The following is a 26,900-nucleotide window of genomic DNA, read 5'->3' as shown; positions in this document are numbered from 1 at the left end:
AAAAAAAAAAAAAGGGACAGTACCTGCACCTCTGGGAGGGAGCTGTGAAGGAGGAAAAGTTTCCACACACTAGGAAGCCCCCTCAGTAGCAGAGATGGGGAGTAGGCAGGGGGGAAGCTTCGGAGCCACGGAGGACAACGCAGCAACAGGGATGCAGAGGACAAAGCGGAGAGATTCCCACACAGAGAAACCTTGCCAACCAGCGCTGACCAGCCTGACAGGATTGTCTGCTCACCTGCCGGGGCGGGTGGAGGCTGGGAGCTGAGGCTCAGGCTTCAGAGGTCAGATACCAGGGAGAGGACTGAGGTTGGCTGTGTGAACACAGCCTGAAGGGGGCTAGTGCATCACAGCTGGCCGGGAGGGAGTCCAGGAAAAAGTCTGGACCTGCCTAAGAGGCAAGAGACCATTGTTCCGAGGTGTGCGGGGAGAGGGGCTTCAGATCACCGCCTAAATGAGCTCCAGAGATGGTGCAAGCTGCAGCTATCAGTGCAGACACCAGAGACAGGCATGATACACTAAGGCTGCTACTACAGCCACCAAGAATCCTGTGTGCAAGCACAGGTCACTGTCCACACCTCCCCTCCCAGAAGCCTGTGCAGCCTGCCACCGCCAGGGTCCCATGATCCAGGGACAACCTCCCTGGGAGAACAAACGGCACACCTCAGGCTGTTGCAAAGTCACACGGGCCTCTACCACCACAGGCTCACCCCACATTCCGTATCCCTCCCTGCTCGTGGCCTGAGTGAGTCAGAGCCCCCGAATCAGCTGCTACTTTAACCCCATCCTGTCTGGGCGAAAAACAGATGTCACAGGGCGACCTACATGCAGAGGCGGGGCCAGACACAAACCTGAACCCCAGGAGCTGTGCGAACAAAGAAGAGAAAGGGAACTTTCTCCCAGCAGCCTCAGGAGCAGCGGATTAAGTCTCCACAATCAACTTGATGTACCTTGCATCTGTGGAATACCTGAATAGACATTGAATCATCCCAAAATTGAGGCGGTGGACTTTGGCAGCAATTGTAGACTTGGGGTTTGCTTTCTGCATCTAATTTGTCTCTAGTTTTATGTTTATCTTAGTTTAGCATTTAGAGCTTATTATCATTGCTAGATTTGTTTATTGATTTGGTTGCTCTCTTCCTTTATATATGTGTGTGTGTGTGTGTGTGTGTGTGTGTGTGTGTGTGTGTGTGTGTATTTTCCTTTTTCTCTTTCTATGAATGTGTAGGTGCATGCTTCTTTGTGTGATTTTCTCTTAACAGCTTTGCTTTTACCATTTGTCCTAGAGTTCTGTCAGTTTTTTTTTTTTTTTTAGTATAGTTTTTAGCGCTTGTTATCATTGGATTTGTTTTTTGGATTGGTTGCTCTCTTCTTTTTCTTTTATTACTATTTGATTTTTTTGTTTTAAAAATATTTTCCTTATCTTTTATTTTAATAACTTTATTTTTTTTTATTTTTTTCTTCCTTTTGTTCTCCCTTTTCTTCTAAGCCCTGTAGCTGACAGGGTCTTGGTGCTCAGGCTGGGTGTCAGGCCTGAGCCTCTGACGTGGGAGAGCTGAGGTCAGGACATTGGACCACCAGAGACCTCCCGGCCCCATGTAATATCAAATGGTGAAAGCTCTCCCAGAGATCTCCACCTCAGTGTAAGACCCAGCTCCACTCAATGACCAGCAAGCTACAGTGTTAGACACCCTATGCCAAAAAACTTGCAAGAGAGGACCACAACTCCACGCATTAGCAGGGAGGCTGCCTAAAATCATAAGTTCACAGAAACCCCAAAACATACCAACAGACATGGTCCTGCCCATGAGAAATGCAACATCCCGCCTCATCCAGCAGAACACAGGCACCAGTCCCCTCCACCAGAAAGCCTACACAAGCCACTGAACCAACCTTACCCACTGGGAGCAGACACCAAAAAGAACGGGAACTACGAACCTGCAGGCTGTGAAAAGGAGACCCCAAACGCAGTAAGTTGAGCAAAATGAGAAGACAGAGAAATTCACAGCAGATGAAGGAGCAACATAAAAATCCACCCTACCAAACAAATGAAGAGAAAATAGGCACTCTACCTGAAAAAGAATTCAGAGTAATGATAGTAAAGATGATCCAGAATCTTCAAAATAGAATGGAGAAAATACAAGAAATGTTTAACAAGGACCTGGAAGAACTAAAGAGCAAATAGGCAATGAGGAACAACACAATAAATGAAATTAAAAATTCTCTAGAAGGAATCAGTAGCACAATAACTGAGGCAGAAGAATGGATAAGTGACTTGAAAGATAAAAGAGTGGAAGTAACTACTGCAGAACAAACTAAAGAAAAAAGAATAAAAAGAATTGAGGACAGTATCACAGACATCTGGGACAGCAGTAAATGCACAAACATTTGAATTGTAGGGGTCCCAGAAGAAGAAGAGAAAAATAAAGAGACTAAGAAAATACTTGAAGTGATCATAGTTGAAAGCTTTCCTAATATGGTAAAGGAAATAGTCAAGTCCAGGAAGCGCAGAGTTCCATACAGGATAAATCCAAGGAGAAACACGCCAAGACACATATTAATCAAACTAGCAAAAATTAAATACAAAGAAAAAAATACTAAAAGAAGCAAGGGAAAATCAACAAATAACGTACAAGGGAATCTCCATAAGGTGAACAACTGATCTTTCAGCCAAAACTCTGCAAGCCAGAAGGGAGTGGCAGGACATATTTAAAGTGATGAAAGGGAAAAACCTACAACCAAGATTACTCTACCCAGAAAGGATCTCATTCAGATTCAACGGAGAAATTAAAACCTTTACAGCCAAGCAAAATTTAAGAGAGTTCAGCACCACCAAACTAGCTTTACAACAAATGCTAAAGGAACTTCTCTAGGCAGGAAAAACAAGACAAGGAAAAGACCTACAATAACAAACTCAAAACAGTTAAGAAAATGGTAATGGGAACATACATATTGAGGACTACCTTAAATGTAAATGGAGTAAGTGCTCCAATCAAAACACAGACTGCCCGAAAGGATAATAAAACAAGACTCGTATATATGCTGTCTACAAGAGACACACTTCAGACCTAGGGACATATACAGACTGAAAGTGAGGAGATGGAAAAAGATATTCCATGCAAATAGAAATCAAAAGAAAGCTGGAGTAGCAATTCTCATATCAGACAAAATAGACTTTAAAATAAAGACTATTACAAGAGACAAAGACAGATGCTACATAATGATCAAGGAGTCAATCCAAGAAGAAGAAATAACAATTGTAAATATTTATGCACCCAAACATAGGAGCACCTCAATACATAAGGCAAATGCTAACAGCCATAAAAGGGGAAATTGACAGTGACACAATAATAGAAGGGTACTTTAACACCCCACTTTCACCAATGGATAGATCATCCAAAATGAAAATACTGAAACACAAGCTCTAAATGATACATTAAACAAGATGGACTTAATTGATATTTACAGGACATTCCATCCAAAACCAACAAAATACACTTTCTTCTCAGGTGCTCATGGAACATTTTCCAGGATAGATCATATCTTGGGTAACACACAAATCAAGCCTTGCTACACTGAAGAAAAGTGATATCATATCAAGTATATCTTCAGACCACAATGCTATGAGACTAGATATCAATTACAGGAAAAAATCTGTAAAAAATACAAACACATGGAGGGTAAACAATACGCTACTAAATAGCCAAGAGATCACTGAAGAAATCAAAGAGAAAATCAAAAAATACCTAGAAACAAATGACAATGAAAACATGATGACTCAAGTCCTATGGGATGCAACAAAAGCACAAAAGCAGTTCTAAGAGGGAAGTTTATAGCGATACAATCCTACCTCAACAAACAAGAAACATCTCAAATTAACAACCTAACCTTACACCTAAAGCACTAAGAGAAAGAAGAACAAAAAAAAACCCGAAGTTACCAGAAGGAAAGAAATCATAAAGATCAGATCAGAAATAAATGAAAAGGAAAAGAAGCAAACAATAGCAAAGATCAATAAATCTAAAGCTGGTTCTTTCAGAAGATAAAATTGATAAACCATTAGCCAGACTCATCAAGAAAAAAAGGGAGAAGACTCAAATGAATAGAATTAGAAATGAAAAAGGAGAAGTAACATCTGACACTAGAAATACAAAAGGATCGTGAGAGATTACTACAAGCAACTGTATGCCAATAAAATGGAAAACGTGGAGGAAGTGGACAAAGGCTTAGAAAAACAGTCTTCCGAGACTAAACCAGGAAGAAGGAAAATATAAACAGACCAATCACAGGCACTGAAATTTAGACAGTGGTTAAAAATCTTCCAACACACAAAAGCCCAGGACCAGATGGCTTCACAGGTGAATTCTATCAAATATTTAGAGAAGAGCTAACACCTATTCTTCTCAAACTCTTCCAAAATATGGCAGAGGGAGGAACACTCCCAAACTCATTCTATGAGGCCACCATCACCCTGCTATCAAAACCAGACAGAGTTGTCACACAGAGGGAAAACTGTAGGCCAATATCACTGATGAACATAGATGCAAAAATCCTCAACAAAATACTAGCAAACAGAATCCAACAGCACATTAAAAGGATCATACACCATGATCAAGTGGGGTTTATCCCAGGAATGCAAGGATTCTTCAATATACACAAATCAGTCAATGTGTTACACCATATTTACAAATTGAAGGAGAAAAACCTTATCATCATCTCAATACATTCAGAAAAAGCTTTTGACAGAATTCAACATCAGTTTATGTTAAAAACGCTCCAGAAAGTAGACATACAGGGAACTTAACTCAACATAATAAAGGCCATATATCACAAACCCACAGCCAACATTGTTCTCAATGGTGAAAAACTGAAAGCATTCCCACTAAGATCAGGAAAAAGACAAGGGTGCCCACTCTCACCACTATTATTCAACATAGTTTTGGAAGTTTTAGCCACAACCATCAGAGAAGAAAAAGAAATTTAAAAAATCCTAATTGGAAAAGAAGACGTAAAGCTGTCACTGTTTGCAGATGACATGATACCATGCACAGAGAATCCTAAAGATTCTACCAGTAAACTACTAGAGCTAATCAATGAATTTGGTAAAGTAGCAGGATACAAAATTAATGCACCGAAATCTGTTGCATTCCTATACACTAATGATGAAAAATCTGAAAGAGAAATTAAGGAAACACTCCCATTTACCATTGCAACAAAAAGAATAAAATACCTAGGAATAAACCTATCTAAGGAGACAAAAGACCTGTATGCAGAAAACTATAAGACACTGATGAAAAAAATTAAAGATGATAAAAACTGATGGAGTGATATACCATGTTTTTTTTTTTTACATCTTTATTGGAGTATAATGGCTTTACAATGGTGTGTTAGTTTCTGCTTTATAACAAAGTGAATCAGTTATACATATACATACATTCCCGTATCTCTTTCCTCTTGCATCTCCCTCCCTCCTACCCTCCCTATCCCACCCCTCTAGGTGGTCACAAAGCACCGAGCTGATCTCCCTGTGCTGTGCAGCTGCTTCCCACTAGCTAGCTATTTTATGTTCGGTAGTGTATATATGTCCATGCCACTCTCTCGCTTTGTCACAGCTTACCCTTCCCTCTCCACATATCCTCAAGTCCATTCTCTTGTAGGTCTGTGTCTTTATTCCCGTCTTACCCCTAGGTTCTTCATGAATTTTGTTTTCTTATTCCATATATATGTGTCAGCATACGGTATTAGTCTTTCTCTTTCTGACTTACTTCACTCTGTATGACAGACTGTAGGTCCATCCACCGCCTTACAAATAGCTCAATTTCGTTTCTTTTTATGGCTGAGTAATATTCCATTGTATGTATGTGCCACATCTTCTTTATCCATTAGTACGATAATGGACACTTAGGTTGTTTCCATGTCCTGGCTATTGTAAATAGAGCTGCAATGAACATTTTGGTACATGACTCTTTTTGATTTATGGTTTTCTCAGGGTATATGCCTAGTAATGTGATGGCTGGGTCATATGGTAGTTCTATTTGCAGTTTTTTAAGGAACCTCCATACTGTTCTCCATGGTGGCTGTACCAATTCACATTCCCACCAGCAGTGCAAGAGTGTTCCCTTTTCTCCACACCCTCTCCAGCATTATTGTTTGTAGACTTTTTGATGATGGCCATTCTGACTGGTGTGAGATGATATCTCATTGTGTTTTGATTTACATTTCTCTAATGATTAATGATGTTGAGAATTCTTTCAAGTGTTTGTTGGCAGTCTGCATATCTTCTTTAGAGAAATGTCTATTTAGGTCTCTGCCCATTTTTGGATTGGGTTGTTTGTTTTTTTGTTATTGAGCTGCAGGAGCTGCTTGTAAATTTTGGAGATTAATCCTTTGTCAGATGCTTCATTTGAAAATATTTTCTCCCATTCTGAGGGTTGTCTTTTGGTCTTGTTTATGGTTTCCTTTGCTGTGTAAAAGCTTTGCAGTTTCATTAGGTCCCGTTTGTTTATTTTTGTTTTTATTTCCATTTCTCTAGGAGGTGGGTCAAAAAGGATCATGCTGTGATTTATGCCATCGAGTGTTCTGCCTATGTTTTCCTCTAAGAGTTTGAGGGTGTCTGGCCTTACATTTAGGGCTTTAATCCATTTTGACCTTATTATTGTGTATGGTGTTAGGGAGTGATCTAATCTCATACTTTTAGATGTACCTGTCCAGTTTTCCCAGCACCACTTATTGAAGATGCTGTCCTTTCTCCACTGTACATTCCTGCCTCCTTTATCAAAGATAAGGTGACCATATATGTGTGGGTTTATCTCTGGGCTTTCTATCCTGTTCCATTGATCTATCTTTCTGTTTTTGTGCCCGTACCATACTGTCTTGATTACTGTAGCTTTGTTGTATAGTCTGAAGTCAGGGAGCCTGATTCCTCCAGCTCCGTTTTTCGTTTTCAAGATTGCTTTGGCTATTCGGGGTCTTTTGTGTTTTCATACAAATTGTGAAATTTTTTGTTCTAGTTCTGTGAAAAATGCCAGTGGTAGTTTGATAAGGATTGCACTGAATCTGTAGATTGCTTTGGGTAGTAGAGTCATTTTCACAGTGTTGATTCTTCCAATCCAGGAACATGGTATATCTCTCCATCTATTTGTATCATCCTTAATTTCTTTCATCGGTGTTATAATTTTCTGCCTACAGCTCTTTTGTCTCCTTAGGTAGGTTTATTGCTAGATATTTTATTCTTTTTGTTGCAATGGTAAATGGGAGTGTTTTCTTGATTTCACTTTCAGATTTTTCATCATTAGTGTTTAGGAATGCCAGAGATTTCTGTGCATTAATTTTGTATCCTGCTACTTTACCAAATTCATTCATTAGCTCTAGTAGTTTTCTGGTAGCATCTTTAGGATACTCCGTGTATAGTATCATGTCATCTACACACAGTGACAGCTTTACTTCTTCTTTTCGGATTTGGATTCCTTTTATTTCCTTTTCTTCTCTGATGGCTGTGGCTAAAACTTCCAAAACTATGTTGAATAAGAGTGGTGAGGGGACTTCCCTGGTGGCACAGTGATTAAGAATCCGCCTGCCAGTGCAGGGGACACAGGTTCAAGCCTGGCCTGGGAAGATCCCACGTGCAGCGGAGCAACTAAGCCCATGCGCCACAACTACTGAGCCTGTGCACCTGGAGCCTGTGCTCCGCAACAAGAGAAGCCACCTCAATGAGAAGCCTGCGCACCACAACAAAGAGTAGCCCCTGCTCACTGCCACTAGAGAAAGTCCGCGCACAGCAACAAAGACCCAATGCAGCCAATAAATAAATAAATAAATATTAAAAAAAAAAACAAAAAGAGTGGTGAGAGTGGGCAACCTTGTCTTGTTCCTGATGGTAGTGGAAATGCTTTCAGTTTTTCACCATTGAGGACGATTTTGGCTGTGGGTTTTTCGTACATGGCCTTTATTGTATTGAGTAAAGTTCCCTCTATGCCTACTTTCTGCAGGGTTTTTATCATAAATGGGTGTTGAATTTTGTCGAAAGCTGTCTCTGCATCTGTTGAGATGACCATATGGTTTTTCTCCTTCAATTTGTTAATATGGTGTATCACATTGATTGATGTGCATGTAGTGAAGAATCCTTGCATTCCTGGAATAAACCCCACTTGATCATGGTGTATGATCCTTTTAATGTGCTGTTGGATTCTGTTTGCTAGTATTTTGCTGAGGATTTTTGCATCTATGTTCATCAGTGATATTGGCCTGTAGTTTTCTTTCTTGATGACATCCTTGTGTGGTTTTGGTATCAGGGTGATGGTGGCCTCGTAGAATGAGTTTGGGAGTGTTTCTCCCTCTGCTATAGTTTGGAACAGTTTGATAAGGATAGGTGTTAGCTCTTCTCTAAATGTTTGATAGAATTTGCCTGTAATACCATCTGGTCCTGGGCTTTTGTTTGTTGGATGATTTTTAATCACAGTTTATTTTCAGTGCTTGTGATTGGTCTGTTCATATTTTCTATTTCTTCCTGATTCAGTCTTTGCAGGTTTTGCATTTTTAAGAATTGTCCATTTCTTCCAGGTTGTCCATTTTACTGGCATAGAGTTGCTTGTAGTAATCTCTCATGCTCTTTTGTATTTCTGCAGTGTCAGTTGTTACTTCTCCTGTTTCATTTCTAATTGTATTGATTTGAGTCTTCTCCCTTTTTTTCTTGCTGAATCTGGCTAATTGTTTATCAATTTTGTTTATCTTCTCAGAGAACCAGCTTTTACTTTTATTGACCTTTGGTATCGTTTCCTTCATTTATTTTTCATTTATTTTTGATCTGATCTTTATGATTTCTTTCCTTCTGCTAACTTTGGGGTTTTTTTGTTCTTCTTTCTCTAATTGCTTTAGGTGCAAGGTTAGGTTGTTTATTCGAGATATTTCCTGTTTCTTAAGGTAGGATTGTATTGCTATAAAATTCCCTCTTAGAACTGCTTTTACTGAATCCCATAGGTTTTGGGTCATCGTGTCTCCATTGTTGTTTGTGTCTAGGTAGTTTTTGATTTCCTCTGTGATTTCTTCAGTGATCACTTCGTTATTAAGTAGTGTATTGTTTAGCCTCCATGTGTTTGTATGTTTTACAGGTCTTTTCCTGTAATTGATTTCTAGTCTCATAGCATTGTGGTCAGAAAAGATACTTGATACACTTTCAATTTTCTTAAATTTACCAAGGCTTGATTTGTGACCCAAGATATGATCTATCCTGGAGAATGTTCCATGAGCACTTGAGAAAAAATTGTATTCTGTTTTTTTTAGGTGGAATGTCCAATAAATATCAATTAAGTCCATCTTGTTTAATGTATCATTTAAAGCTTGTGTTTCCTTATTTATTTTCATTTTGGATGAGCTGTCTATTGGTGAAAGTGAGGTGTTAAAGTCCCCTACTATGAATGTGTTACTGTCGATTTCCCCTTTTATGGCTGTTAGTATTTGCCTTATGTATTGAGGTGCTCCTATGTTGGGTGCATAAATATTTACAATTGTTATATCTTCTTCTTGGATCGATCCCTTGATCATTATATAGTGTCCTTCTTTGTCTCTTGTAATAGTCTTTATTTTAAAGTCTATTTTTCTGATATGAGAATTATTACTCCAGCTTTGTTTTGGTTTCCATTTGCATGGAATATCTTTTACATCCCCTCACTTTCAGTCTGTATGTGTCCCTAGGTCTGAAGTGTGTGTCTTGTAGACAGCATATATATAGGTCTTGTTTTTGTATCCATTCAGCCTGTCTGTGTCTTTTGGTGGGAGCCTTTAATCCATTTACATTTAAGGTAATGATTGATATGTATGTTCCTATTCCCATGAGAAAATGGGAAGAAACAATTAAGAAAAATTGTGTTGGGTTTGTTATTATAGGTCTTTTCCTTTTCTTGTGTTTCTTGCCTAGAGAAGATCCTTTAGCATTTGTTGTCAAGGTGGGTTGGTGGTGCTGAACTCTCTCAGCTTTTGCTTGTTTGTAAAGGTTTTAATTTCTCCATCAAATCTGTATGAAATCCTTGCTGGGTAGAGTAATCTTGTTTGTAGGTTTTTCTCCTTCATCACTTTAAATATGTCCTGCCAGTCCCTTCTGGCTTGCAGAGTTTCTGCTGAAATATCAGCTGTTAACCTTATGGGGATTCCCTTGTGTGTTATTTGTTGTTTTTCCCTTGCTGCTTTTAATATGTTTTCTTTGTATTTAATTTTTGACAGTTTGATTAATATGTGTCTTGGCATGTTTCTCCTTGGATTTATCCTGTATGGGAATCTCTGTGCTTCTTGGACTTGATTAACTATTTCCTTTCCCATATTAGGGAAGTTTTCACCTATAATCTCTTCAAATATTTTCTCAGTCCCTTTCTTTTTCTCTTATTCTTCTGGAACCCCTATAATTCGAATGTTGGTGCGTTTAATGTTGTCCCAGAGGTCTCTGAGACTGTCCTCGGTTCTTTTCATTCCTTTTTCTTTATTCTGCTCTTCAGTAGTTAATTCCACTATTTTACCTTCCAGGTGACTTATCCGTTCTTCTGCCTCAGTTATTCTGCTATTGATCCCTTCTAGAGTATTTTTAATTTCATTTATTGTGTTGTTTATCATTTCTTGTTTCCTTTTTAGTTCTTCTTGGTCGTTGTTAAATGTTTCTTGCACTTTCTCTATTCTATTTCCAATATTTTGGATCATCTTTACTATCATTATTCTGAATTCTTTTTCAGGAAGACTGCCTATTTCCTCTTCATTTTTTAGGTCTGGTTGGTTTTAACTTGCTCCTTCATCTGCTGTGTGCTTTTGTGTCTTCTCATTTTTCTTATCTTACTGTGTTTGGGGTCTCCTTTTTGCAGGCTGCAGGTTCGTAGTTCCCGTATTTTTTGATGTCTGTCCCCAGTGGCTAAGGTTGGTTCAGTGGGTTGTGTAGGCTTCCTGGTGGAGGGGACTAGTGCCTGTGTTCTGGTGGATGAGGCTGGATCTTGTCTTTCTGGTGGGCAGGTCCATGTCTGGTGGTGTGTTTTGGGGTGTCTGTTGACTTATTATGATTTTAGGCAGCCTGTGTCCTAATGGGTGGGGTTGTGTTCCTGTCTTGCTAGTTGTTTGGCATAGGGTGTCCAGCACTGTAGCTTGCTGTTCGTTGAGTGAAGCTGGGTGTTGGTGTTGAGATGGAGATCTGTGCGAGATTTTTGCCGTTTGATATTTCGTGGAGCTGGGAGGTCTCTTGTGGACCAGTGTCCTGAAATTGGCTCTCCCACCTCAGAGGCTCAGCGCTGACTCCTGGGTGCAGCACCAAGAGCCTTTCATCCACACGGCTCAGAATAAAAGGGAGAACAAGTAGAAAGAGAGAAAGAGAGAGAAGGAAGGAAGGAAGGAAGGAAGGAAGGAAGGAAGGAAGGAAGGAAGGAAAGAAAGAAAGAAAGAGAGAGAGAGAGAGAGAAAGAGGATAAAATAAAATAAAGTAAGGTAAAATAAAAAAAGCAAAAAAAAAAATGGACAGGTCAAACCCTAGGGCAAATGGTGAAAGCAAAGCTATACAGACAAAATCTCACACAGAAGCCTACACATACACACGGAGAAAAAGAGGAAAAGAGGAAAAAATAATAAATCTTGCTGTCAAAGTCCACCTCCTCAATTTGGGATGATTCGTTGTCTATTCAGGTATTCCACCGATGCAGTGTACATCAAGTTGTTTGTGGAGATTTAATCCGCTGCTCCTGAGGCTGCTGGGAGAGATTTCCCTTTCTCTTCTTTGTTCACACAGCTCCCGGGATTCAGCGTTGGATTTGGCCCCGCCTCTGCGTGTAGGTCGCCGGAGGGCATCATTTCTTCACTCAGGACAGGGTTAAAGGAGCCGCTGTTTCGGGGGCTCTGGCTCACTCAGGCTGTGGGGAGGGAGGGGTACGGAGTGCGGGGTGAGCCTGCAGCGGCAGAGGCCAGCATGACGTTGCCGCAGCCTGAGGCTCACCGTGTGTCCTCCCGGGGAAGTTGTCCCTGGATCCCAGGACCCTGGCAGTCGCGGGCTGCACAGGCTTCCCGGAAGGGAGGTGTGGAGAGTGACCTGTGCTTGCACACAGGGTTCTTGGTGGCGGCAGCAGCAGCCTTAGCATCTAATGCCCATCTCTGGGGTCCGCGCTTTTAGCCGCAGCCCGCGCCCGTTTCTGGAGCTCCTTTAAGCAGCACTCTTAATCCCCTCTCCTCGCACACCAGGAAACAGAAGAAGGAAGAAAAAGTCTCTTGCCCCTTCGGCAGGTCCAGACTTTTCCCCGGACTCCCTCCCGGCCAGCCGTAGCGCACTAACCCCCTCAGGCTGTGTTCACGCCGCCAATCCCAGTCCTCTCCCTGCGCTCCTACTGAAGCCCGAGCCTCAGCTCCCAGCCCCGCCCTCCCAGGTGGGTGAGCAGACAAGCCTCTCGGGCTGGTGAGTGCCGGTCGGCGCCGATCCTCTGTGCGGGAGTCTCTCCGCTTTGCCCTCCGCACCCCCGTTGCTGTGCTGTCCTCCGCGGCCCCGAAGCTCCCCGCTCCGCCTCCCGCAATCTCTGCCCATGAAGGGGCTTCCTAGTGTGTGGGAACCTTTCCTCCTTCACAGCTCCCTCCCACTGGTGCAGGTCCCATCCCTGTTCTTTTGTCTCTGTTTATTCTTTTTTCTTTTGCCCTACCCAGGTACGTGGGGAGTTTCTTGCCTTTTGGGAGGTCTGAGGTCTTCTTCCAGCATTCAGTAGGTGTTCTGTAGGAGTTGTTCCATGTGTAGATGTATTTCTGATGCATCTTGATGAAGAATGCCGTGACGTGGCGATCCATCTTTAGTATTCTTAATCTTTATTGTCCTTCTCTGCAAGAACTGCCAGCCTTGATGACTCACTTGTTACAAGAAAAAGCCAGACATTGAAAGCCAGTGCAATATTGTTGCATTTGAATATTAATGTTTTCAAACACAGACTACTGAAGATATGTTTTCTGACTATAGGTTGTTCACTGGATAAACACCTCTGTGGCATGCTATTCAAGCCATCTTGGGTGTCAGGAAAGGAGCCTTCATTCCGCTGCTCCTGCCAGATGTACTGTGGTCATATCCTGAGGCCTCTGGGTATGGTTTTGGGTAGGGATGACAGTGCCAGATGTTGACAGAGCCTCATGTCCTTGCGAAAGGCCTGCGAGTGTTGGAGGTTCTCTGGCAGAGGCGAGGGATGGCTTTTTCTCACCGTGTGGACAAGGACACTGGCAGCAGAAGTTCTGGGAAGTACTTCTTGGTGTGAGCCCTCCCAGAGTCTCGATATACCATGTTCTTGGACTGGAAGAATCAACATTGTGAAAATGACTCTACTACCACAAGCAATCTACAGATTGAATGCAATCCCTGTCAAAGTACCAATGGCATTTTTCACAGAACTAGAACAAAAAGTTTCACAATGTGTATGGAAATAGAAAAGACTCCGAATAGCCAAAGCAATCTTGAGACAGGAAAACAGAGCTGGAGGACTTAGGCTTCCTGACTTCAGACTATAGTACAAAGCTACAGTAATGAAGACAGTATGGTACTGGCACAAAAACAGAAGTATAGATCAATGGAACAGTATAGAATGCCCAGAGATAAACCCACGTACATATGATCACCTTATCTTTGATAAAGATAATACACAGTGGAGAAGACAACTTCTTCAATAAGTGGTGCTGGGAAAACTGGACAGCTACATGTAAAAGAATGAAGCTACAACACTCCCTAACACCATACACAAAAATAAACTCAAAATGGATTAAAGACCTAAATGTTAGGACAGACACTATAAAACTCTTAGAGGAAAATATAGGCAGAACACTCTATGACATAGATCACAGCAAGATCCTTTTTGACCCACCTCCTGGAGGAATGGAAATAAAAGCAAGAATAAACAAATGGGACCTATAGAAATTTCAAAGCTTTTGCACAGCAAAGGAAACCATAAAGACGAAAAGACAACCCTGAGAATGGGAGAAAATATTTGCCAACGAAGCAGCTGACGAATGATTAATCTCCAGAATATACAAGCAGCTCATTACCGCAATATCAAAAAAGAACCCAATCCAAAAATGGGCAGAAGACTTAAATAGACATTTCTCCAAAGAAGATATACAGATTGCCAACAAACACATGAAAGAATGCTCAACACCATTAATCATTAGAGAATGCAAATCAAAACTACAATGAGGTATCACCTCAGACCAGTCAGAATGGCCATCATCAAAAAATCTAGAAACAATAAACGCTGGAGAGGGTGTGGAGAAAAGGGAGCCCTCTTGCACTGTTGGTGGGAATGTCAATTGATACAGCCACTATGGAGAACAGTATGGAGGTTCCTTAAAAAACTACAAATAGAACTACCATATGACCCAGCAATCCTACTACTGTGCATGTACCCTGAGGAAACGATAATTCAAAAAGTGTCATGTAGCACAATATTCATTGCAGCACAATAGCCAGACATGGAAGCAACCTAAGTGTCCATCGACAGAAGAATGGATAATGAAGATGTGGCACATATATACAATGGAATGTTACTCAGCCATAGAAAGAAACAAAATTGAGTTATTTGTAGTGAGGTGAATGAACGTAGAGACTGTCATACAGAGTGAAGTAAGTCAGAAAGAGAAAAATTAATACCATATGCTAACACATATATATGGAATGTAAAAAATAAAAGAAACATGGTTCTGAAGAACCTAGGGTCAGGACAGGAATAAAGATGCAGCCTTAGAGAATGGACTTGACACGGGGAGGGGGAAGGGTAAGCTGGGATGAAGTGAGAGAGTGGCATGGACATATATACACCACCAAATGTAAAATAGATAGTGGGAAGCAGCCGCATAGCACAGGGAAATCAGCTTGGTGCTCTGTGTCCACCTAGAGGAGTGGAATAGGGAGGGTGGGAAGGAAATGCAAGAGGGAGGGGATATGGGGGTATATGTATATGTATAGCTGATTCACCTTGTTATACAGCAGAAACTAACACACCACTGTAAAGCAATTACACTCCAATAAAGATGTTAAAAAAAAAATAAAGTTACATATCTTATACACTAACAGTTCTATCTTAATAAAAGATAAATTTAGATTAATAATTTACACCATAGGTTTAAAGATCTTCATTATAATCAGAGTTCATTAATTTGGGATCATAATTTAGAAGCTTATTTTGAACTTTAAAAACATGTTATATAGTATTTCTGTAAAATAAAGTTATGATAAAGATAATTGAATATTAGCACTGTACTGTCAGCAAAGCAGGTTCATGCAGCGCATAATAGTAGAAAATAACCACACCCATTCTCAAAATTAAATAGAGAAAAACAAATAGCTGTGAAGAGCCAGTCATTATAATGATTGTTCTTAGTTTTAGTCTCATTTGCAAAATTTTAAATTTATTGAGTATTGATATGCTTGTTTGATTTTACTGATTAAAACCTTTCGAGTCAGAAATGTTTTATGTTCATGTTAATGAAACATTTTTACTGTGTCCACTGGCTGCTTATAAGTCTTGCAAAAGAAAATTAACTGTTCCAGAATTTATATACCTATGCATCTTTTAGGCCATAGGTTATCCTATGGTGTTGTGTCACTGTCTAGTTCTATGTTATGTTTTAAAATATGTGGTAAGAGTATATGAAAAGGAAAACTGTAATATGAGAAAGGGGTCTCATTTATTTTTTTCTCCCCAGAATCCCTCAGCCTCTGTTTTCCATCTAGTATGTTTACTTAGAACTTCTTGGCATTCTGTGCCAGAGGTGATCTCTGAAATCCTGAGATAGGTAGTTCTTTGAAGATTTGAGTTTTTCATTTTTGTTTTTTTTCCCTAATAATCAGTATGGTCCTGGTATACAAATAGGGTAAGTGTGGTATTCTTATTATGAACATATCATCTTCCTTTCTGTTTTTCCCCATTTTTCTTAAGGTTTTACAAATATAGTTATTTACAACATGATTTGAATTTATAGGAGTGTGCTGAAAAACAAGGCCAAATTGAACGAGGCATTAGGGAGAAAAAAGCGGTGGAAGAAGAACTAGAAAAGGTAAAGAGAAAAAGGAAAAAATAACTACCTAAAACCCAACTGCAAGTATTCAGCATTACTGTCTGCTTTCATCATACTATCTACTAGCAACCCCTATATTATAAGTATTCTCCTGGTGAGTGCTTTTATTTGCTTGGAATATTTTCAGAATCTGCATTTAAGTACTGGTATTGCCTGTATACATTTCTTAACAAGAGTGGCCACATTATTTGAACTTTTTACTTAAAGGTATAAATTTTACAAAATAACTGTATTCCTTGCTTAGACCTCGTCCCAATATTAAATTTTATTTTGTCTTCTTTTTAAATTTTCTGCCAACTCTTATTGGGTGTAGGCCATCTATAAATATAAAAAGTATATATAACCAAAAAAATTATAAAATGCTATGATTTTTTACCTTTTTAAAAACACAGATTTTTTAATCACAGTTAGGAAAGAATATTTACCCCAGTGACATGTGAGAATGAATATTGCAAGAAGTCTATAGTTTGAAATTTATTTCTTATTTAGATAACTCTTTTTATTTAGCAGTAAATATCCCACTCTTTTAAAATACCTTGGGGAGAAAAAGAGCTAAATTTGATTCAGCAAATCAAATTGTGTTTTAGGTGCTGCATTAGGAACTTTCATAGAGAGGTTAAGTAATTTACCCAATGTTAAAAAAAATAGTAAATGGTAGAGTCAGAGTTTGATTTTCAAAGAAGAGCTATGTGTTATAAAAAACATGTGTTATATCTGTATTATTGTTATAAAAGATTATGACAACATCAGATAATAAAAGAGTAATTTACAAAGGAGAATATAGTATATAATCCCATTTGTGGGGGAAGAAAAAAGAAATATACATATTATGTTCAGGGTAGGCCATTCATGGTCACCACTCCTGCAAGGTTGATCCCTTCTGAGTTTACCTCTGTTATGGAATAGGGCTAGGTCCCATTTAGATTGGACCTGCCATCAGGGTTTGGGATGAATTTTTTTAATATCACGTGGCATAGGTTAAGGAATAGGCTTTATTGGGGAAATGTAAAACCTACAAGACTAAAGGCAACAGGTAAAGGGAAGTCACAGCTTTCTCTTCTCCCACTATTCCACAGACAAGTATGCTATAGTCAAAATACTGCTGGTCCTGCAGTATAGGTCTGTATTTTAGTAGAAGGACATTGACATTTTGATACTCTGTCTTTTTGTAGAGCAGGAGTGACAAAGCAGTCTTGTCAGTGGGAGAAAACACAGGTTACTTAGCCAAGCATTCTGGATTGGAGGGTACCTGTGTGTAGGGTGTGTCTGAAAATGTGAACTGCCTAGCACCTGGAGACCTTGCAGTTCATGGGGTGCTACAGCCTCTCTGTCATAGGTGGAAGCCCAGTCTCACAGGAAGCAGAGCTTGAATACAACCACTTCTGCTAGGGAAGGGGAAACCCCCATTTCAGCTAGATCGTTGTCTGGTTAACCTAGAGATTCTGGACTCACTTTCAGATAGTTCTAGTCATTGCACCACAGTATGTGTCTGTACTTTTGAATATTGCAATACAGAATTGTCTTAAAAGTGGTCATCAAAGAATCAAAGCAGTTGTCTCCAAGTGGTAACATTTAGAGTATTTTTAAATTTCAGCTATTTTATATTTCTTTCTAGCATTTATTAAAACTATTTAAATAGTACAATGAGCCTGAATAATTTCAAAAAATAAGCAATTACTTTATATGTCAGTTTTCAGCATTTTATTTTGTAAATGTGAAACAACCAAAATTAATTATTGATATATTTTAATGTTATAATGGGACAGATGAACACATGATCATGAGTTTTAATTTCTCATCATTTATTTCAGTTTCTAAACTGTATAATTTCTTAAGATAATTTCCTTGTGTGAAGTAATATACATATAAGCCTCTTCTGCAGATTTACCTTGAAGGTAGAATAAATGAAAATGATTACAGAAAACTAGAAGAAATGCACCAAAGATGCCTGGTTGCAGAACGTTCAAAAGATGATCTTCAACTAAGACTTAAGACAGCAGAAAATAAAATCAAACAACTTGAAATAAAGTAAGTTATTCTTTTGGATTTTCAGAATTCATACAAGTTTTGAGATTTTTTTATTTTTTATAGGAGTCATAATTATATCTTATGTTGAAAAAAGACTTTTTAGCACCAAATAGAATTTCTTTTCAAGATTATTTTTGAAAACTAAGTTCTTCAGGAAGAAAAGATACAGTACTGTACCATTTTAAGTTTCTTGTTTCTGGCAGTTAAATAGGATGTTCATAAGATCATTTTTTTCATACTAACTATGCAGCTATTACAGTAGCTTGCTTATAATTATTGCTTTTATACTCAGTTTAGAGGTATTGAATATTCAGTAATAACCCATCATTTGTATTTATTACATTGTCTATTAAAATGATAAATTTATAATCTGGCCTATCCATTCTGAATATTTCTCTACCTTTTCCCCCCAGAGTATTACTTATTATAGTAAAAAGTTGAATGAAGTTTTGATCTCTGTTACAGAATATGTTTAATAGTTATTTTAAAAGAGGAATGATATCAGCAGTATGGCAGAATAGGAGGTCCCCAGCCCATGTCTCTCCACAGAAACAAATATTTGGCAGGCATCCATAGACAAAAATGCCTTTGTGGGAGTACTGGAATCCAGGTAGGAGGTTGCAAAGCCTTAGTGGAGCCCAAGAATGAGGAGGCAGGCCTGCACACCGGTGGCAGGCCCTCCAACTATGGTCCCATCTATGAACCCAAAGCAGCCCCATCTTCCTGTGGATTTGGCTCCAGCCCTCCTTGCCCAGTCCCGCACCTAGCCCCTTCCCAAGGAACCCTCATAGGTACTCTCAGTAATAGGCCTGCCAACCTCAGACCTGGCTGTGGCCGCCAAAGCATTCCCATTACCCAGCTCCAGTTCCACTCTCCTGTAGCATGAACATAATGCTGCTCACCCGGGAACTAGCCCAGTAACCTCACGGGAGCACTAATGGACCCATTGGAAGCCACACCTGACGGTGCCCCTGGTAACAAGTCTGCCAGTGACGGACCAGACTGCACACCCAACAAAAGCCACAAGACATGGATCCAGCCCTGTTCTACCACAGTTTGAGGCAGTCTTACATGGCCAGGGATTCACCCAAGGGACCCAGCAGAAGCCACTCTTGTAGATGCCCCCATTACAGGCCTCAGACCTGACTATGATCCCTGAAGCAGTCTGTGACCCAGCTCTAGTCCCACCCTACCACAGTCCAGAAGCAGTTCTGCCTGCCCATAGGCCAGCCCAGTGAACATGACAGGAACACCTTAGAATCCTAACAGACACAACACCTGACTGCACCCCTGGTTACAGGTCTGCCAAGCATGGACCTGGCAACAACCACATGACATGGTTTCAATCCCACTTAGCTGTGATCCCAGAGGCAGTCCCATCAGTTCTGAGACAAGACAGGAGAAGGTCTTTAGCTGCCAAAACCAGTCTAAAGACTGGAAGAGGAGTCTGCTCCTTCAAATGCACAGATAGCAACAAAGAATCAAGCAAACATAACACCACCAAAGAAAACTAATAAGGCTCTAGTAATCAATGCAAAACAAATGGAGATCCATGAACTTCTAGACAAAAAATTAAAAATAATTGTCTTAAGGAGCTTAATGAACACAGATGGTCAACTACATGAAATCAGGAGAACAATACATGAACAAAATGAGACGTTTAACAAAGAAATTGAAACCATAAAAGAACCAATCAGTAATCCTAGAGCTGAAGAATACAGTGATTGAACTGAAAAATTCAACAGAGAGCTTTATCAGCAGACTTGGTCATGCAGAAGAAAAATCAGCAAACTCAAAGACTGGTCATTTGAAATCATGCAGTGAGAAGAAAAGAAAAAAGAATGAAAAAAGAGTGAAGAAAACCTACATGATTTATGGGACATCTTGAAGTGAATCAGTATCCACATTATGAAAATCCTGGAAGGAGCAAAGAATGAGAAAGGGGTAGAAAGTTTATTTAAAGAAATAATAACCGAAAACTTCCCAAATCTGGGGAGAGTAATGAACATCCAGATCCATGATGACCAAAGAACAACCAATAGAGTGAGCATCAAGAGCTTCATTTGACACATTATAATCAAAATGTCAAAAGTCAAAGAAAAAAGAATTTGAAAACAGGAAGAGAAAAGGGACTCAGCACATACAAGGGACTCCCTCAACCCCTGCATAAAACTATCAATGGATTTCTCAGAAGAAATCTTGCAGGCCAAGAGAGAGTGGCACAATATATTCAAAGTGCTGAAAGAAAAAACTAGGAACCAAGAATACTATACTCAGCAAAGCTCTCCATCAGAAACAAAGTAGAGATAAAAACTTGCCCAGAAAAAAAGAGATCAAAAGGAAGTTCATCACACTAGACTTACTGTACAAGAAATAATAAAGGGAGTTTTTCAAGTTGAAATGAAAGGACACTAATTAGCAAAGTAAAAACGTGAAAGTATAAACCTTGTCGTAAAGATAAGTATATAGTCAAATTCAGAATACTCTAATACTGTAATGGTGGTATGTAATCACTTTTAACTCTGGTATAAAAGTTAAAAGATAAATTTTTTGAATAACAGGTACAATAATGTGTCAATGGATATACAGTCTAAAAAGATGTAAATTATACATCAGTAACATAAAATGTGAGAGAGCAGAGAAGTAAAATTGTAGAGATTGTTATGTGATTGAAGTTAAGTTGTTACCAGGTTAAAATAGGTGAACTCTAAGATGTTTCATGTAAGCCTCATGCCAATCACAAAGAAAAAATGTATAATAGGTACACAAACAATAAGGGAATGAAAGCATAGTACAAAAATCAACAAGAAGACAACAAAATAGTAATAAAGGAACCAAGGAACTACAAAACAGAAAACAATTAACAATATGGCAATAGTTATGTCCTTACCTATTAATAATGACTTTTAATGTAAATGGATTAAATTCTCCAATCAAAATACATAGAGAGGCTCAATGGATTAAAAATCAAGTTCCAGCTGTACACTGCCTACCAGGGACTGATTTTAAATATGAGGAAACACATAGACTAACAGTTACAGGATGGCAAAAGATAGTCCATGCAAATGGGTACCCAAAAGATAGCAGGGTGTCTTATATAAGACAAAGTAGACTTTAAGTAAAAAACTGTCACAAGACCAAAGATGGTCATTTTATAATGATAAAAGGGTTAATTTGTCAAGAGAAAATAGCAATCATAACACTATATGCACTCAACATCAGAGCACCTAAGTATAATAAAGCAAATATTAACAACTGAAGGGAGAAATAGAGAGCAAACAATGGTACTAAGGAACTTCAATACCTCACTTTCAACAATAGGTAGATCATCCAGACAGAAAATCAATAAGAAAACAGCACATTTGAGCAATGCTAAAGAACAAATAGACCTAACAACATTCTATACAACAGCAACACAGTACACATTCTTCTCAAGCATGCACAGAACATTCTCCAGAATAGATCATATGATAGGCCACAATGTAAGTCATAGCAAATTTAAGAAGATTGAAATTATATCAAGTATCTTTTCCAGTCACAATGGTATGAAACTGAAACACAGTAACAGGAGAAAAATTGAAAAATTAACAAATAGGTGGAAATTAAATATCACACTCCTGAGCGACCAGTGGGTCAAAGAAGAAATCAAACAGGAAATCAATAAATATCTTGAGACAAACAAAAATAGAAACAAAATATACCAAACTTATGGGATGCAGCAAAACCAGTTCTTAAAGGAAAGTTTACAGTGATAAATGCCCTATATTAAGAAAAGAAAATCTCAAATAAACAACCCAACTTTACACCTTAAGGACCTAGAAAAAGAAGAAAAAACTAAGCCCAAAGTTAGGAGAAGGAAGGAAATGACAAAGATTAGAGCAGAAATAGAGAATTTTTTTAAAAAATAGAAAAGATCAACCAAACTAAGACTCAGTGTTTTAAAAAGATAAACAAAATTGTCGACCCTGTAACTAGACTAAGAAAAAAAGAGAGAAAACTCAATAAATAAAAATCATAAATAAAAGAGGACACATTACCACTGGTACCACACAAATATAAAGGACCATAGGAGACTACTATGAACAATGCTATGCCAACAAGTAGGACAACCATGAAGAAATGGATAAATTACTAGAAACATACAACCATACGAGAAATAGAAAATCTGAACAGACCAGTTACTCTTAAGGAAACTGAATCAGTAATCAAAAACCTCCTTGGATTTTTGAAACATTCAGAACCAGATGGCTTCACTGATGAATTCTACCAAACATTTAAAGAAGATTTAATGCCAGTCCTTCTTAAACTCTTCCATAAAATTGAAAAAGAACATTTCCAAACTCATTTTACAAAGCCAACATTACTCTAATACCAAAGCAAGACAAAGATACTATAAGAAAATAAAATTACAGGCTAATATCCCTGATGAACATAAATGCAAAAATCCTAAAAAGAAAAATACAAGAGTGTATTAAAAGGATCATAGTGGGATTAAAATGTAGGATGCAAGGATGCTTTTGACATATACAGATCAATAAATGTGATACAACACCACATTAAAGAATGAGGGATAAAATTCGTATGATCATTTCAATAGATGCAGAAAAAGCATTTCACAAAATATAATTTGTAATAAAAACTCTCAACAAATTAGATGTAGAAGAAATGTTCCTCAACATAGTAAAGGCCATATATAACAAGCCCACAACTAATGTCATACCCAGTGGTAAAAAGCTGAAAGTTTTTTTTTAAAGATCATGAAAAAGACAGGAGTGCCCACTCTTGCCACTTCTATTCAATATAGTACTGTATGTCTTAGAGAAATTAGACAAGAAGAAAATACAAAATGTATCTAAATTGGAAGAGAAGTAAAATTGTCTTTGTTCACAGATGACATGATCCCATATATTGAAAACTGGAGATTCAACCACAAAGCCATTAGAACAAATACATGAATTTACTAACAGCAAGCTATATGAAAAAGGAATTAACAATTCCATTTACAATACCACCAAAAAGAATAAAATGCTTAGAATGAATTTATAACCAAGGAAGTGAAAAACCTGTACACTGAAATCTAAAAAACATTGAGGAAGTAAGTTGACAAAGTCACAAATAAATATAAAGATGTGTTTTTAAACTGAACGAAGCAATAATGTTAAAATGTCCATACTACACAAAGCCATCTATAGATTCAATAAAATCCCGATCAGATTTCCAATGGTGTTTTCACAGAAATAGAAAAAAGTCCTAAAATTCATAATGAACCTCAAAAGACTCTGAATAGCCAAAGCAGTCTGGAGCAAGAACAAAAAACTGGATGCATCACACTTCCCAATTTCAAAATATATTACAAAGCTTTAGTAATCAAAACAGTACAATACTGGCATAAAACAGATATATAGATTATGACACAGAGTAGAGAGTGCAGAAATAAATACACACATTTGTAGTCATTAGATCTTTGACAGGGGTGCCAAGAACACACATGGAGAAAGGATAGTCTGTTCAATAAATGGTGCTGGGAAAACTGGATATCCACATGAAGAAGAAAAATTGGACCCTTATGTCACACCATGTACAAAAATAAGGTTATAATGGATTAAAGGTTTAAATGTGTGTTCTGAAACTATAAAATTACCAGAAGAAAACATAGGGAAAAAGCTTCTTGACATTGGTCTTGGCAGTGGGTTTTTTGAATATGACCCCACAAGTACAGGTAACAAAAGCAAAAATAGACCAGTGGAATTACATCAAACTAAGAACTTTCTGCATAGCAAAGAAAACAGTCAACAGAGTGAAGAGACAACCTATGACATAGGAAAAATGTTTGCCAATAATACATCTGATATGGAGTTAATTTCCAAAATATGTAAGAAACTTAACAACTCGAGCAAAAAAAAAAAAGAAAAAAACACATAAATTAGGCAAAAGACCTGAACAGATTTTTCCCAGAAGAAGACTTAGACAGCCAATAGATATATCAAAAGGTACTCATCATCTCTTATTATCAGGGAAATGCAAATCAAACCCACAATGAGGTATTACCGCACACCTGTTAGGATGGCCTTTGTCAAAAAGACAAAAGATAACAAGTGTTGGCAAGAATGTGGAGAAGGGAGAACCCTTCTACATTGTTGGTGAAAATGTAAATTAGTACAGCCACTATGGAAAACAGTATGGAGGTGCCTCAAAACATTAAAAGTAGAACTACCATATAAGCCAACAATCCTGTTTCTGGGTATAGATCCAAAGGCAACAAAATCATTGTTTCAAAGAGATATCCGCACTCCCATGTTCATTGCAGTCAGTATTATTGACAATAACCAAGATACGGAAACAACCTAAGTGTCTGTTGACAGAAGAATGGATAAAGGAAAGGTGGTGTGTGTGTGTGTATGTGTACATATGGGGATGAATATATATATATCTTTTATTTTCCTCTAAGAATCTCCTCCTTTCTCTATTTTTTTCTTATAAATAATTTGTTGGAAAACTGGGTTGTTAGTATTGTAGAGTTTCCTCTACCTATATGCATATATGTGGTGTCATTTACCTTATTTCCTGCCTCATGCAGTTCCTAAAAACTAATAACTAAATCAAGAGGCTTGATCTGATTCAGCTTTCACTTTTTTTGTAAGAATGCTTCATAAATGGTAATATTTTGGACTCCTGTTTGGAAGCACATAATGTGTCGTTGTTTTTGATCTCAGCATCTTTCTGACTTGAGCATTTTTTGAGGATCATTGCCTAGATCCATCATTTCATTAGGAATAAGCCAAGGCTGAGATAGGAAAGAAGGGACTACAAGTATTATGGGGGTAAAGGAACTTATATATTCCCTGTGACACCTATTGACCAGGGAATGTTCACAGTATTTGATTATCTGGGATTGAAAAGATGGAAATTTAAAAGATGGGAATAAAAATTAGCAGTATATTGAAACAAGATACATGTCTGGAGGTTGTATCACTCAATAATCCATTGTTGAGAAAGTTCAAGAAATATAACCTATTTAACCTGTGATAAAACAAGAAGTTTATACAACTAGAAGTTTATAGAAACTGTTTCTAAGACATGTAACAGGAAAATATGAATTGGGTCTTATTATAATTCATAATTTATTGTAGTCAGCTAATGTCTTCCTACAGAGTTGATTGATAATGAAAGGAGTTTTGACTATTACCTACTCCACCTTCCTCACCAAGCTTTAGTTTGTCCCCTTGAAGTCCTCTTTACACAGTGATTCTCAGTGTTAGTAAAAATTTGAAAGAGGTTTCACATTGACTTTCTAGGTGAGTGATAACAGTTCAGCTTATCTATTCTTAGTTAAGATTGCTTAAATTGAACGTATTTGCCTGGTGTAACGTAACATTGTGAAACCACACAGTTTAAGTCTATAGTGAGGAGAAATGGCTCAGAACAAAGAAAACAGGTCTACAGTATAAAATATAGACAGACTTCTTGACTTTTATTACAGATCATTAAGTTTAAAGGTTCCTTTTTTTTTTTTTTTTTTTTATTCAGTTCCTCAGAAGAGATATCACGTTGCCAAGAAATGATTCAGAAACTTCAAAATGTATTGGAGTCTGAGAGAGAGAACTGTGGATTTGTCAGTGAACAAAGGCTGAAACTTCAGCAAGAAAATGAACAGTTACAGAAACAGACTGAGGATTTAAGAAAGATTGCTCTCGAGGCTCAAAAAAAAGCCAAATTAAAGGTGTTTTCAAAACTAGTTAGAATTAAATGTGTACTTGTGAAAATCAAAGTATAGAGAATATTTACAGAGACCTAGTAGAACATTTTTAAGGTCTTTTTTTTTTTTTTTTGCCTTCTCATCAGATAGCACTAAATCATAATGCAGAGTGTTAGCCAGTCTTTTCTTTATTGTAGAACTTGGCAAGCATACTTGAAAATCATTGCTTTCACTATTCACACACAAAAAAGTTCTTTTCCAACCATGAAATGCACTGATATTCCTGCCAAAGCAATTTAAGCAGTGCTAGCAAAACTATAGATTAGATAACTTCACGGACTGCCATCCTCTCTTTTCCCTCCATAATAGCTTCTCGAAAATAGAACTCTTAAAACTAGCTGTATAGCGGATGGTACGTCAGTATGCTCTGAGAACCCCTCATAGGTAGTCTAAAAATTCCATGACAGGAAGAAAGCAAGGGACAAAAATCTCCTCTGGAAGAAAATTCCCTTTTATTTTCTCTCTCCTTCCCCCGTTCTTTACTCTAATGCTTACATGGTTTGGCAATAGGAACATGATAACCTGTTTGAGGGAGTTTCAAGCACAGGTATCACCATCAGCATGTTGCTTGCCTTTCCCCATTCCACGTGACTTTTGTAAAAAGTGGCATTAACTCTTTATGATAAAGCTCTATATTTTCCAGTTTCGTAGTAAGGATATGGGGTGGTAACATTAATGTTTCACTTTTTTCTTGTTATTATGTGCTCTCATAAGAACTCACATTCCAACCTAATTCATATCAGTGTATATTTATTGAATGCCTCCTTTTGCAAGTGTCAAACACTGTGATTATTTATAAAAGCTTGAACTCTGAAAAAGAGACCCTTACATATGCAAAGAAGCTTGTGCTTTGTGCTTTAGACTATGAGAAATCTTTGAAAAACAAAGGGGCAAAGTCATACTACCAGACATCAAGACTTGATATAAAGGTATAGTAATTAAGATAGTGTGTAATCTATATAAGAATAATCGACCTGATCAATGGAACAAAATAAAGTCCAGGAACAAACCCACTTTTCATAATCACCTCATTTATAACAAAGGCACCACAGAAGTTCAATAGGGAAAG

General features: G+C 38.1%; 1 protein-coding gene across 1 annotated transcript in view; it reads left to right on the top strand.

The window, feature by feature from the left end:
- Nucleotides 1-26,900, top strand: part of SCLT1 (sodium channel and clathrin linker 1) — a 233,216-nt gene that overhangs the window by 127,340 nt on the left and 78,976 nt on the right. Inside the window, exons 14-16 of the mRNA XM_007456987.1 lie at nucleotides 15,952-16,026; nucleotides 17,930-18,075; nucleotides 25,603-25,795. Of these exons, the coding sequence (XP_007457049.1) occupies nucleotides 15,952-16,026; nucleotides 17,930-18,075; nucleotides 25,603-25,795 (414 nt within the window). The remainder of the gene's footprint in view (nucleotides 1-15,951; nucleotides 16,027-17,929; nucleotides 18,076-25,602; nucleotides 25,796-26,900) is intronic.

This window comes from Lipotes vexillifer, unplaced genomic scaffold (assembly GCF_000442215.2).
Source record: "Lipotes vexillifer unplaced genomic scaffold, Lipotes_vexillifer_v1.1 scaffold50, whole genome shotgun sequence".
Classification (NCBI taxonomy): Eukaryota; Metazoa; Chordata; class Mammalia; order Artiodactyla; family Lipotidae; genus Lipotes; species Lipotes vexillifer.
The sequence above is the reverse complement of the archived record's forward strand: the minus strand, read 5'-3'. Positions and strand labels throughout refer to the sequence as shown.